At 42.8% G+C, this 15,293-nt stretch overlaps 1 protein-coding gene across 4 annotated transcripts in view; it reads right to left on the bottom strand.

Moving 5' to 3' along the window:
- The window catches only part of LOC124718857, a 106,629-nt gene that overhangs the window by 25,218 nt on the left and 66,118 nt on the right, over nucleotides 1-15,293 (bottom strand). For 3 of the 4 annotated variants that reach the window (XM_047244486.1, XM_047244485.1, XM_047244487.1), the window contains one exon: nucleotides 7,909-8,133. The exons of the other annotated variant lie outside the window; for it this stretch is intronic. In XM_047244486.1, the coding sequence (XP_047100442.1) occupies nucleotides 7,909-8,133 (225 nt within the window). The remainder of the gene's footprint in view (nucleotides 1-7,908; nucleotides 8,134-15,293) is intronic. 4 annotated transcript variants of the gene reach the window in all.

Raw genomic sequence — 15,293 nt, 5'->3', positions numbered from 1 at the left:
ATATTATATATAAATACAAAGATGAGGTGACTTACCGAACAAAAACGCTGGCAGGTCGATAGACACACAAACAAACACAAACATACACACAAAATTCAAGCTTTCGCAACAAATTGTTGCCTCATCAGGAAAGAGGGAAGGAGAGGGGAAGACGAAAGGAAGTGGGTTTTAAAGGAGAGGGTAAGGAGTCATTCCAATCCCGGGAGCGGAAAGACTTACCTTAGGGGGAAAAAAGGACAGGTATACACTCGCACACACGCACATATCCATCCACACATACAGACACAAGCAGACATATAAAAATAAACAAAGATGAGGTGACTTACCGAACAAAAGCGCTGGCAGGTCGATAGACACACAAACAAACACAAACATACACACAAAATTCAAGCTTTCGCAACAAACTGTTGCCTCATCAGGAAAGAGGGAAGGAGAGGGGAAGACGAAAGGAAGTGGGTTTTAAGGGAGAGGGTAAGGAGTCATTCCAATCCCGGGATTGTGTGTGTGTACGAGTGTATACCTGTCCTTTTTTCCCCCTAAGGTAAGTCTTTCCGCTCCCGGGATTGGAATGACTCCTTAGCCTCTCCCTTAAAACCCATATCCTTTTGTCTTTCCTTCTCCTTCCCTCTTTCCTGACGAGGCAACCATTGGTTGCGAAAGCTAGAATTTTGTGTGTATGTTTGTGTGTCTATCGACCTGCCAGCGCTTTTGTTTGGTAAGTTTCATCATCTTTCTTTTTAGATATATATATATATATATATATATATATATAATTTTTTTTTTTAATACTGCCACACTCGCTTGCGGGTCGTGTCAGTAGAGGAGGCATTGTAATGGTACTTTGACTACCGCGCCTCCGCCAGAGCAAAGTTGTGATTTACGATCGCGCATGCATTAGAGCGACAGATTTTCATAAGTAATTTTGATTTATTTTTTTACTTTTGCGTAGGTGCGCTTGTTTTAACAACTAGTTTATTACTCTATTGTTACCTTGTCTTCATACGTTTAAGACGTGTATTTTTTTGGGGCTGATGTTAAAGAATGATTTTAAGTGGAAATTAAAACTATATTATGAAAAGAACACACGGCGTCTTCAAGTTATTTCAATAGTGATTCGCAATGGTTATCGCCAAATTTATAAATTAATCCAGACAGTGAGAACTGCAAGAAATTTTCATCAGACGGAGAACAAGAGGCCCAGCAAACAATAAAAAAAAGACACCCTAGAAGAAAATCAAGAAGTATCCCAGATGCAGCCACGAAGACTATATTATAATAGATACTACGTTTCTGACAGAATTATAAGGTAAATTTCAACTTATTTCTGACGCTATTTCCTTACGGTCACTTTTTGTAGTGTTGCCGACCCAGTCTGCCATTCGCGGTCAAATTACAGCACTATTTCAATCAGTAATACGAAGTCCGCCTTATCCGTAACTTATTCCATCAAAATTCAAACCCCAATCAGATTTTCTAGTTTGTATTTTCATGGCAGAACCCCGAGGAAAGGAAACACTACACAGTGATACAGGTGTACATACATTCCCCGAAGAAACCTGGAGGCAGTACTCTTGTGAGACTGGGATATGCAAAAGCAGTGTTCACAGAATTTTGCAGGCTCAGAAATTTAAACCTTACATCCGAAGACTTTTCCATCTTCGTAACAAGGATGATCCTGACTGGTGAAGTGAATTTTATGAGTGGATGATTAACAGATGTGGAGGAGAGAAATGTTCCCAAGATCTAATTCCTTGGTCACATGAAGAGACCTTTATAAACTTAACAGAATAATTAACTGCCATCATTGCGTGTAGTAGGACTGTGAGAAACCATATGCAACTGAGGGAAGGCATATTATTCTACCACGAGAATGTTTGGTTTGGTCTGTTTTCTGGAGGGTTAGTCAGGCCATACTTCTTTGAAAACACTGTCACATGTTATTCTTACTTGAAATGTTGCATATGATAACTCCTTGTCTTAATGACTGTTTTGAAAATGGAGGTTATTACTTTCAACCGGCTGGTGTTACCCTCACCTTCACACTGATGTGAGCACATTTCTCAATCGTACATCTCCTGCCAGACGAATAGGACGAAGAGGTAGTGTGGAGTTTCCAGGTCACTCTCCTGATTTATCTCCTCTAGACTTCTCTCTGTGGGGTACTCTCAACAACACCCTTTACACTGCAAGATCACAAACACTTATTGGTCTTAAAGAGCAAATTGAGCAAGCCTGCGATGTTATTCCATTAGGAACAATACAACAGCAATACCACTCTGTTGCAAGTTGTTGTCAATGGTGTATTGCAGTGGAAGGAGACCATTTTGACCATTTACCACCTTTAGTGAGACCTTAAGGTACACCACAAACATTGTATGACATTAATTAAAGAGATATTCAGTTTCAAAGAGTTTATACACCATTTTGTGACACCTGGTATTTTGTAGGTAACAATCATCTCACACGTCTTCCTGAGAGAGAGAGAGAGAATGGTTGTCATCTATTGTTGATGAAGGCCTTAATGGGTGAAAGCTTTATTTGTGACAGTCTTTTTGTAGTGCCTATCTGCGACTCAGCATCTCCGCTATATTGTGATGAGCACCTTTCCTTTACATAATTTTGTTGGAGGAAGTGTTGTGAGACAAGCGTCACCCAGTCCTACGTGCGACTCTAATTGTTTATGTTCTGGGGAAATTCTGGAGATGCCGTCAAAACATTCAAAATTAAAAAAAAAAAAAAATTATAAGAATAATGGAAGGGGTAGAAAGTCGCAAATCATGTAGAAAATTGTTTCAAAAAAGGATGATCCTGCCACTTCCTTGCATATATATACTTGAAAATATAATGTGTTTAAAGCAAAACTTACATACAAAAAGACCACTCATCACTCAAAATCACACAATACACAGCTATGATAAGAGACAAAAATTGGATGTACATGTTCAAAGCGCCAACACAAAGTTATTTCAAAACAGCCTTATCCATCCTAGTATCAAACTATACAATGCCTTACCAGATACCATAAACACATACAAAACATTGGTCACTTCAAATATAAACTGAAGTCGTACTTGGTTGATCACTGCTTTTACACAGTAAATGAATACCTACAAAACCAAATTTTTGTGTGTTTACCCAATGTAGTCTCATTCAGAAGAACATTTGTATTTTATCTCTCTGTATATAGTGTAACAACATTTATTTAAGTATTCATCATTAATTGATATATTAATGTGTGTTATTATGTACAAAGGTATATTATATGTAAAACTGTTAATATTAACAAAAAAAATCCAAATATCTCTTGCACATTGTGCAGCTGTAGATAAAATGGATCAATAAATCAATCAATGAATTAAACCAGCCAATGGTCATATGGAGCCTATTACACTGGGTCACCAGGCGGTGCATGCAGTCCTGCCACCACAACTCTGTTTGGCCACCACGTGGTCAGTCTGCCGTGCACTAGCGATGAGGGAACATGTCGGACAGCAAGTATATGTACATGCTCCTCCTTGTACTTTTCATTAAAAGAAGAGGAAGATACATGTATGCCCTATGCTACCACTAAGGGAATCTAAAGGGTTGTATTATACTCTTTTTAATGAACTGTGTTTGGATGACCACCAATTTTTTAATTACTTATGTATGTCCAAACTGCCTTTCTTTGAATTTTTGTCATTAAGAAAGGTTGATATTACCCGGAAAGATTCGAAAATGAAAAAGGGCACCTCACTAGAAGGAAAACTCTTAATCACTTCAGTATAACTAAACCAATAAATTCAACTATAAATTATTAAATTTTTTGCTTTAGGAAACAACAATTACTTTTGAAAACGTTTTTAAAAATGTGTGTGAAATCTTACGGGACTTAACTGCTAAGGTCATCAGTTCCTAAGCTTACACACTACTTAACCTAAATTAACACACACACATGCCCGAGGGAGGACTCGAACCTCCACCGGGCCAGCCGTGAAAACATTTAAAATTTTAAAAAATTTAAATAGTTTAGTTTCATATTTTTATGCTATTATGTCGAAAGGAAACTGATTTGAGGTATTACTGAAAGTAAACATTAACACTGACATTTATTTTCAAAAAGAACATTAATAAGAACATTTATTTCCTAAAGTTTTGTACATTGTATACGTAGGATATTTGTATATATACACTACATACCGAACATCAAAGGTTCACTCATCTATCAGAAGCTTCATTTGATGCGACAGAAGTACCTGCACACGGAAGAGATTGTAAGTGCACATTTATGTTTGGGTGTTGTTGAAACAATCTGGAAAAATTGAATTTGTGGTTGCCGATCCACCATTCCTAGCTGAAACATTGTTTGCTATTGAGTAGGATGTTGTCCCGTCAGCCATTGATGCATGTGCTGTATTTGCACATGCTGTGTTTGTTGAGGATACTCTAGCACTGACGATGATAGTGAAAGACGAAAGGATCCACCATAAACCATCTGCTGTCACCCTCGCTCCACATTTTTTTGGCCAGCAGCAACGAGAGAAATCACATATTTGTTTTCAGCAAGTACTTTGTGAACCTCAGTTATCGTAGAGAGGAGAAAGTGTGAGGTTTCTCTTCCGATGCAATCTTTTTTCAGATTTGTGCTGAGAGATCCTAGATGTAGGTCCATTACCAAGCAAAACATAAGTTTTATTTTCTTCTTCATTGTGATGTCTTCTTCGCCCACATCGCTGGTTGCAGCTGAAGTACTTTTGATACCCTTTACCCAAAGAAGTTCTCCCATGTTGGGAGGGAGGGAGGGAGGGAGGGAGGGAGGGAGGGAGGGAGGGAGGGAGGGAGGGAGGGAGGGAGGGAGGGAGGGAGGGAGGGAGGGAGGGAGGGAGGGAGGGAGGGAGGGAGGGAGGGAGGGAGGGAGGGAGGGAGGGAGGGAGGGAGGGAGGGAGGGAGGGAGGGAGGGAGGGAGGGAGGGAGGGAGGGAGGGAGGGAGGGAGGGAGGGAGGGAGGGAGGGAGGGAGGGAGGGAGGGAGGGAGGGAGGGAGGGAGGGAGGGAGGGAGGGAGGGAGGGAGGGAGGGAGGGAGGGAGGGAGGGAGGGAGGGAGGGAGGGAGGGAGGGAGGGAGGGAGGGAGGGAGGGAGGGAGGGAGGGAGGGAGGGAGGGAGGGAGGGAGGGAGGGAGGGAGGGAGGGAGGGAGGGAGGGAGGGAGGGAGGGAGGGAGGGAGGGAGGGAGGGAGGGAGGGAGGGAGGGAGGGAGGGAGGGAGGGAGGGAGGGAGGGAGGGAGGGAGGGAGGGAGGGAGGGAGGGAGGGAGGGAGGGAGGGAGGGAGGGAGGGAGGGAGGGAGGGAGGAGGGAGGGAGGGAGGGAGGGAGGGAGGGAGGGAGGGAGGGAGGGAGGGAGGGAGGGAGGGAGGGAGGGAGGGAGGGAGGGAGGGAGGGAGGGAGGGAGGGAGGGAGGGAGGGAGGGAGGGAGGGAGGGAGGGAGGGAGGGAGGAGGGAGGGAGGGAGGGAGGGAGGGAGGGAGGGAGGGAGGGAGGGAGGGAGGGAGGGAGGGAGGGAGGGAGGGAGGGAGGGAGGGAGGGAGGGAGGGAGGGAGGGAGGGAGGGAGGGAGGGAGGGAGGGAGGGAGGGAGGGAGGGAGGGAGGGAGGGAGGGAGGGAGGGAGGGAGGGAGGGAGGGAGGGAGGGAGGGAGGGAGGGAGGGAGGGAGGGAGGGAGGGAGGGAGGGAGGGAGGGAGGGAGGGAGGGAGGGAGGGAGGGAGGGAGGAGGGAGGGAGGAGGGAGGGAGGGGAGGAGGGAGGGAGGGAGGGAGGGAGGGAGGGAGGGAGGGAGGGAGGAGGGAGGGAGGGAGGAGGGAGGGAGGGGAGGAGGGGGGGAGGGAGGAGGGAGGGAGGGAGGAGGGGGGGAGGGAGGAGGGGGGGAGGGAGGGGGGAGGGAGGGGGGGAGGGGGGGAGGGAGGGGGGGAGGGAGGGAGGGAGGGGGGGAGGGAGGGAGGGGGGGAGGGAGGGAGGGAGTGGGGGAGGGAGGGAGGGAGTGGGGGAGGGAGGGAGGGAGGGAGGGAGGGAGGGAGGGAGGGAGGGAGGGAGGGAGGGAGGGAGGGAGGGAATATGAACTGTGAAACTGAAGTTTCGACCGTATTAGAATGGCCCTCTTCTACCGAGTCAGGCTTATAAGCCCAGAATGACCAACTGGTACCACCTTGGGTTTTGGATGGTTTGAGCTTTAACCTTATGCCCTGTGCCCATTTTGAAACTGCACACAGGTCAGTATTGAGATTCTCAGTTGCTGTCTTCAGGTTTATCAGTTTTGCACCTAGAGACAACTGGAAGCCATCAGTGGTATTTGCAGGACAAATACATCATTTATTTACAGTGAAAAGAGTATAGGACCTAATACCAAAAGCTGGGGGATGCCTGAAACTACGTGCCTCCAATGTGACTTTATGGTGCCGTGCATGACACATTGCTGGCACGATGTCTGGTATGAGCAAAACCATTGCACTGCATTGTACTTGATAAGAAATTTAGGCTGCTAAGTTCGGCAAGTAAAATGTCACAGTTCACAGGATCAAAGGCTTTATGGCATGTAAGAAGCACATTATAACATTACAGGTTGGGATTGATCTACGAGGTCTCGAATTTCTTAGTTGTATCTGTCAGTCGGTATGGAGAAATTGAGATTTGGGGGATTTCTTTATATAGTTTTGCGTGATTAAGTCCCGATGCTATGCGAAGCTGTCATTTAGTTATGCACTATTTGCGATCTGTTATGTGTTACCTTCTGATAATAAATAATATTTTTTCTGATTATCTTTAAAATATAATGACAAGAAATGTTTGAGATCATTTGGAATAATGTTTTAATAACTGTGTAGATGATGTGACGTTATTCGTTTACTCTTTAAAAAAAAAAGAAGGGAGTGTTAATTGTGCATTTATGGACAGTCTGTGTTGGGACCAGTGATTACGAGATTCCAGAAATAATTGAGTGGATGAAGTTCAATTGCACACACTCGTGTAAGGTGAATTACGATCTCGAAATTGGTTGTAGATGTATGCAGGTCAATTTTGTGACAGGCTGGTAAGCGTCGCAAGTGTGTCACGGTATCAAGACTGCTTTCGTGCCGCCGATGGTTTGCTTTTAAACTCGCGAAAATACAATTTACCCAAGTTCTTAATTATCGCGAAAGGGTAGAATATTTGATGAACCATTGTGGAGGATGTAAGTTTGGATAGAAAGATGATTTCAAAATCCAATATAAATCCCGTTGATAGAAATAGCCTAGCAGCCCAAAAGCACATACGTGGTTATCAGCAGAAACAGTGTACTATTTTTCGTGCACACGTTTACACTCTACATCGAGGTGTGGATGATTTGTGGGTGAGAAATAAACTTCTGAAAGCATTTGATTAAATAAAAGGAAAAATATAAAGTAGTTTATTTGTATATTTTGTTATTTCATGAACAGTGATATTTGCATATAGTGGTGTAGAGCCTTACGTATTATTAATATTGTGGCAGACTGGCCGTAAGTGCTCTTGTTACAAGTCGAGTTTTGGGCCTGATTAAGAGTAGCTGGTTCTTAAAGTCTCAAAGGTTAAGTGAAGAATAATATCACACTTAATAAAGCTGCATCGAAACCCACTATCTTTATACTATATTAAGCTAGCTATTCCGGAATCAGGTGATACCGTGGCTGTGTGGTTGTGTGTTGTCGACAACAAATATGTAAACACTAACATAAACATTTCTCGTGCTCTGATATCGACGAGGAAAGAAGAGATGACAATAACGACATACACGTATCCATATACAAACAGTATATCTGCGGTTAAAGACTGATTGAGAACACTTGTAGTTAAGGACTGACTTCAGATATGGGAGAGGGAGAGAGGGAGAGGGGGAGATATATATATATAGCAATTTTAAAATTACCTTAGATTAATGAGTCGTCCGGGAAATTTGCCAAATGGTATAGACCAACATACGCTGTATCTAAGGTGAAGGCGGCAAAGCCCGGACATGTCAAGGAAGCATTCTACACCTGGCTCTAGTTTCTGAAATTTTATTGCTTCGAATTCCAATGTTCGCAATGCTGGCAATACAGATATGTGACGAATTGCATCTCCACGAAGACAGTCACAGTAGGATATTTTGAGTCTGTAATAAAAATGTGAAACAATACATTATTAGGAGCAAGAGAAATGAAACGAGTAGTGTAATTGAGAACTTGGACGGGAAGTAGATGGTAAGAAGCTAAAGGGATGAGAAGGGAAGGGTGGGATGGTGGTTGATGACGACAAATTAAAAAGCAATAAAGGAAGTAATTAAATCATGCATAGAAAGTAAAAAAAATATTAGGACTGTGCACGAGTTCAAAGCATTTTTCCTGAAGTTTAATTAACACAATGGATACACATAACGGAGACTTTACTCGTCAATAAAATATTCTCCTTCACTATTTACAACAGTCTGCTAATACTGGGATAACTTTTCAATTCAGTGACTGTAGAAATCACACGGTTTTGAGGAAAACAACTCGTTGAGCCACGCTTGGAGCATATTTTCAGCTGGAAAGGCACGCAAAACGTAAAAATCTGAGGGTGTAAGATAGGTGAATACTGTGAATGTACAATGACATCCCATTCCAACTTCTGTATTATGTTTTCTGTCAGTCTAGCACAACGCGTGTAGCGTATCGTGGAGTAGCATCGATTCGTGCAGTATTCCTGGTCGTCGTTCCTGCATTCAGGGTGTATACGCGGACAAGGAAAAAAAATTCCCGGATTTCCCGGTTAAAAATACACTTTCTCCCGGATGAAAACATACTTTTTCCGTGTTATTAAGTGACAGTATATTTTCCCTCGGACCTATAAAACTTCAATCCTTTGAATGGTTATGTTTTTATACACGGGCGTAGAATTTCCCGGCACTTTAGAAAACGGAAGTTAGGGAAGAAAACTCCTTTTGGAAAGATGTTTGATGTACAACAACATGTGCGCTGCATAATTTTGCATTACAAAAGTATAAATTCGAATTCCACCAAGCACTGCATGTTACTTTCCGAACAACTGTAATCGAGATTGCGACATGTTTTTGTAAGTCAGTCATAGCTCATGTCACGTGCTCCCACCAGCCGATAACCACAGGGCACACGATGTAGTCATCACTGTTAAGTCTGCGGATAAACAAATGGGAAAAGTTAATGTTTTAAATTAATATACATAGTGTTGCTACAAGAAAAGAAAAGCTTTCACATATAACATTGGTCTCTAAGGTTAATAAGCAGCAAGAGAAGCTAAGCTTTCACATATAATGTTGATATTTTTTGTGCATGCTGCACTTTAGGATATATCACATAAATGTGCCAGTAAAATTTTTAGCGGAGTCCAGTGACTTGTCCTCAAAATTTTCCACAAATAAATTAGCTACCGCAGAGGAGAGAGAACTTCCCGTAGCACTACATCAGTTTGCTCACAATAACAACATGAATGTCTGATCTTCTGGGCTCGAAATACTTCTAAATGGCTCGCCATCAAATGTTCTGTGATTTACGAAATTCATCGTACATTCTCGCACATAGTTCAATTTGCGTAAAAGGAAATTTACTTTGAAAGCAACGCTTTTCAAACCACCATTCGCAATATTTTCCCGTGACCTGTTAGAAATAGGTTCGTTTTAGTAGTCGTCAGTGAGCGCCAGATAACAGGCGCCACCACGCTTTGACAGCTGCTATGACACAGGAAGCCAGTGTGTTCGTACATGTAAAACGTTAAAAGATCTTACATTATATCATAAAAGAAAAAAAGACATCAGAGGATACTCCAAGAGTATCAGAATTTCGTGAACCATACTAAAATAGTACATTTAAAGTGCATACTTAAGAGCACATTCATATGTCCAGATTCCCAATGAAGTAGGTCTCGACCTGATATTAAGCTTTTCGGTGTGGGTTTTGGCATGTAAATCTTCTTGGAGTACCAGTACTGTATTAACTCATTTTTGATTCTTTCTTATGGCATACGTGCTAGAAGATGAAAACGAGCTACAAGATGAAAAGGTGCACCTGAAATTCAGCGAGCAGTTGAAATTAGCCAATAGTGTGATTCAAACACACTGACTGCCTCAGCATAAAAGATTGATAAAAACCAAATTTCTTTAGCAAACCAACAAAAATACCTTCACTGTTCTACAAGGCGATTAATGCACGGCTGTCAAAAAAGTGGAAATAAAATCTGAAGCTAATAACGTATATTAGCCTTCTGTAATTATGTTAGTGTATTTTAATTCACTTGATAGCTCCCGGCCACAGAAATCCATTTTGTTTTCATTTGACATGAGAGGAATAAATGAAGAGGAAACAGAAAAATCACTAAATGTAAAAACGGGTTACGTGGAGACTACACACTTCTCCACTATAGCTCAGACTGCTCTGCGCATCAGCCTCGGATCTACATTTCCAAACCGGGGCAATACTAAGATAGTGGCGCCGCCCCGCCCAGCCCCCTCCCTCGGGCGTTTGAGATACGTCAAAAATATAAAAAATCGAATTTTCAAAAATATGTTCATTTTGTAGTGCACAGCTTTCTGAAGAGTCTGATACATAAAACACACATGTTTGAGGAAATGTAAGACATGTTATCTGGTCTTAAAAGTGTGCCAGAGTGCAGTGCCACCCCTCTTCACACAGCATTCTTCTCCCTCTTCACACAGCATTCTTCTACCGCACGTCACTGTATTTCGCTCCATGGAATTGAAACGAGTATATTTTGTATCGGATGCCATCAAACTACACTCAGGACAGCGGAAATTAAAATCTCCTGCTCCCAGTCATCAGGTTTGACATCCTGCCCCTTTTTTTTTATAAAATCTCGCAATTAATACTGGATGGGATTATTTGTAATTGGGAGAACAAGAACTCTTCAGGAAATTTGCACTCTTTATTGCCTGTTAGCTAATAACTTTCTGTTTTGGATGAAATAAAATTAAATATAGGATACATAAAACCAGTAAAGACAAGAGACAAGCAATACAGTACACATTTCTTCAATCCTTAGCTCCTAGAATTGTTTTCTCTCTAATCCTGCTACAGCTTTACACGGTGTGCTTTCCTTTCGTCGAACGTTTTGCTACACGAAAACTCAAAATGTCATTGTCTGATACTGTGTAAGCTGTTAATACAACACTTGTATGAGCACTGTGTTTTGTTGTCATATATGGCACACATCCTTTGCAATTTATGTTTTATTTTCCTTTTTTTCACGTTCATGTTTTATTGTTGCACTATTATCCTGCAGTAGCTGTATACAGTAATATCCTCCGTTAGAGTATCGATTCTTACCAGTCAAAATGACAAAAATTTAACTGAAAACTAAAACGACGAAAAATTCTCGGAATTCTAAAAAAAAATTCCCGGGTTTTTCCCGGATCTCCCAGTTGTCCCGGGTCGTATACACCCTGTGCATTGCATCTAAAAAGTGTCTCATTTGTTAACAGTAAACATCAGCAGTAGCTGTTACACCTCAAGGAAGCAATTCGTAGTACGCCACACCATCACTGTTCTGCCACATGTACACTATGTGATCAAAAGTATCCGGACACCTGGCTGAAAATGACAAGTTCGTGGCGCCCTCCATTGGTAATGCTGGAATTCAATATGGTGTTGGCCCACCCTTAGCCTTCGTGACAGCTTCCACTCTTGCAGGCATACGTTCAGTCAGGTGCCGGAAGGTTTCTCGGGGAATGGCAGCCCATTCTTCACGGAGTGCTGCACTGAGGAGAGGTATTGACGTCGGTCGATGCGGCCCGGCTCGAAGTCGGCATTCCGAAACGTCCCAAACATGTTCTACAGATTCGGGTCAGGACTCTGTATAGGCCAGTCCATTACGGGGATGTTACTGTTGTGCAACCATTCCCCTACCGGCAGTGCATTATGAACAGGTGCTCAATCGTGTTGAAAGATGCTATCACCATTCCACAGTGGGAAGCAAGAAAGTGCTTAAAACATCAATGTAGGCCTGTGGTGTGGTAGTCCCATGCAAAACAACAAGGGGTGCAAGGCCCCTCCGTGAAAAACATGACCACACCGTAACACCACCGCCTCCAGATTTTACTGTTGGCACTACACACAGTGGCTGATGAAGTTCTCCGGGTATTCGCCATACCCGTACCCTGCCAATGGATCACCACATTGTGTATTGTGATTCGTCACTCCACAAAATGTTTTTCCACTGTTCAGTTGTCCAATGTTTACACTCCTGACACAAAGCGAGGTGTTTTTTGGCATTTACCCGCACGATGTGTGGCTTACGAATAGCCACTCGACCGTGAAATCCGAGTTTTCCCATCTCCCACCTAACTGTCTTAGCACTTGCAGTGGATCCTGATGCAATTTGGAATTCCAGTGTGACGGTCTGGATTAAGGTCTGCCTATTACACATTACAGCTCCCGTCAACTGTCGGCGGTCTCTGTGAGTCGACAGACGAGGTCGGCCTGTACACTTTTGTGCTGTACATGTCCCTCGACATTTCCACTTCACTATCACATCGGAAACAGTGGACCTAGGTATGTTTAGGAGTGTGGAAATCTCGTGCACAAACATATGACACAAGTGACACCCAATCACCTGATCACATTCGTGCTCTCTCACAATGTCTAATGACTACTGAGGTCACTGGTGTGGAGTACCTGGCAGTAGGTAGCAGCACAATGCACCTAATATGAAACACACATGTTTCTGGGGGTGTCCGGATACTTTTGATCACATAGTGTATAACACTACCTCATGTGGATGCCCCCAGATCTTTGCACGGGGATCTTTCCTTTCTTTTCCTCGTACTAGCATACAGACACCATTTCTCATCACCAGTTACGATACAGGGTAGGAAAGGTCAGTGTTGTACACAAGCCGACTGGTGATGTGCAAGCAGAGATGCACATATCTTCCCTATCGAATGCATACTTCGAAAGATAGTGGAACGATCACAGTTCGTCAAATGTACCAGTTCTGAAATACACTGATGCAGATCATTGTGGATTAACTCTGAAGTTCTTTCTGCACCTGAAGAGTCACTAATGTCAGAACGATCCTCCTCAAAACGAGAAAACCATTTTCTCACAGTGCTCTGTCTAGCAACATTATCCCCATTTATGGAGCAAACGTTTCTGGCTGCCTCTGCTGCCATCACATCTCTGTCGAACTCAACCAGAAGAATATGTCGAAGATCTTCCGATTTCTCCACTCGGCATTCCATTTTCTAGTGTCCACAGCTCGACTCATTATCTCCAAATGACAATATGTAAACTCAAATAGCAACAGTGAACTAATGACTTCTCAAAGTCCTACAGGTCACTATTCTTTGCATCTGTAAGATGTCCCCGCTGTTGACTAGAAACTCGTAGCAACCGGAATACCAACATGGAAAACAAAAGCATTATGAACTTGTGCACCAACCTAATATATAGCAACACTGATGTATAATAATAATAGTCCAAGAACTGAAAGAGGGGCAGTGAACAGTGAGACACTGTGTGATTTAGTGTGAGCAGTCAGACACTAACGCACACTAAATCTGAGAGAACGATACAGTCCTTTGAGATTAGAACGGTGGTGTGACAGAGCAATGGTGTTTCACCACTGTTGTTCAACATACTATTAGACAGATATGTCTGTCAATGGGGAAATAACTGAAGATCCAGAGAATTTATAAACCAATCTGGCTAGAAAACAAAACTGAAGGACTACATATTCACAATAAAAAGTATCTCGGGAAGATGATACCGGCAAATGGCACTCGGGAAGGAGCTCGTGAACAGAGAAATGAAAAGATGACTACAGCAATCTGGAAGACTGGAAACGTCTACAATGAATCGCGCCTATCCGGTAAGGTAAAAATGACATCCCTCATACGGCAAGAGCTGACAACACTTAATGTACCCAGGAATGTTACCGAAAATGATTGTTTCGACGGTCTAGGTCTTACGGTGTGGAGAACCGTAATGCCGCATTACGTTCAAATATCTGAACACGGTAAACTCACCAGTCGACGTTACTGTGACAGTCCCGCTTCACCGCGTGTTTCATTCCGGGGTTCCGTTCAGCTACGACTCTATTTTTACGGACAATAATATGCAACCGCATCGAACGGCACAGGTATAGGAGCTCTCAGAACGAGAGGATATTCGGCAAAGGGACTGGCCTGCCCGTTGCCCCAATGAGATACATTGGGGAGACGTGTTGCAGCATATCCACATTCAGCAACAACCGTCCAGCACTTGTCAACTGCACTGTGGAGGAACAGAACGCCCCACCACACCAACTCCTTACCAACCTTCTGGCCAGCAGGCGAGCCCATTGCAGACCATGCACCGCCATCTGTGGTGATCACACACCCTAGTAAGGATCGTGTCCTATGTTTTGTAATGTCCAGGAGACCATCATAAATCAGTGACTTCAGTGTAATTACTGTCTTTGAATAAAAAAGTAACATCTGGTCATCTCATTGTGTATTTCTGTCAGTTACCTTTTGCATTGTATTGTAGTGGTTCTTTCTACGTACAATCCAAGTTTGATCAAGCTATGTTATTTGGCAGTGAAACATTATGTGAAGGTTACTTTTTGTCCTTTAAAATTTGCACACCAGTGTAATAGTTATTACATTTTGAAATAAATATTGTCCGTGTTCTGTTTCCCCACCAGAAATATTTGTGTGATACAAGTTCTGTGCTGTGATTGGCTCAGTCCAGGAAACCAAAGAAGTAGTACATGATATTGCAACTTTTTGAAGTTCGTATTTCATATTTATATACAAACTTCCCCATTCCTAAAATACACTTTTTCAAAGCACGGGTGCATTAAAGATCTCTAGAAAACATAATGTTCGAAGTTACAATTTCAGTGAAAGTGAATACCATGAATTCAGTGGAAAATTATTTACATAAGAAAGAAGCAATGTTGGAGAATCTCACTAGTGTTTTATCTCCAGCCGCAAACGCCTATGCCTGTGTTTATTGACAATCGAGTCTAGCTTCCAATTTTTTCATCCTATGGCTGGCTTTTTGTCAACTTGTGATGTAATCAAGTCCAACACCTTACCTGCACCTACGAATACTGTGGGTAACAGAAACAGCAGTAGAAAATAAAAACTCTATATACACACATCAAAAAAAGTTTTGCATCACCCCTGTTCCCAGAACTCCTGAAGATAGATGTTGACTGTGGATATCATATCTGTCACAGACACAGTCCCTTTGACTGTCCAGAGATGTCACTAAACCCACCCAAAGATGTAAACGATCATATACGAGCACCAACCTAATA

Source organism: Schistocerca piceifrons, chromosome 10, assembly GCF_021461385.2.
Source record: "Schistocerca piceifrons isolate TAMUIC-IGC-003096 chromosome 10, iqSchPice1.1, whole genome shotgun sequence".
NCBI classification, from domain to species: domain Eukaryota; kingdom Metazoa; phylum Arthropoda; class Insecta; order Orthoptera; family Acrididae; genus Schistocerca; species Schistocerca piceifrons.
Note: the sequence above shows the minus strand (reverse complement) of the source record. Positions and strands in the feature narration are given on the sequence as shown.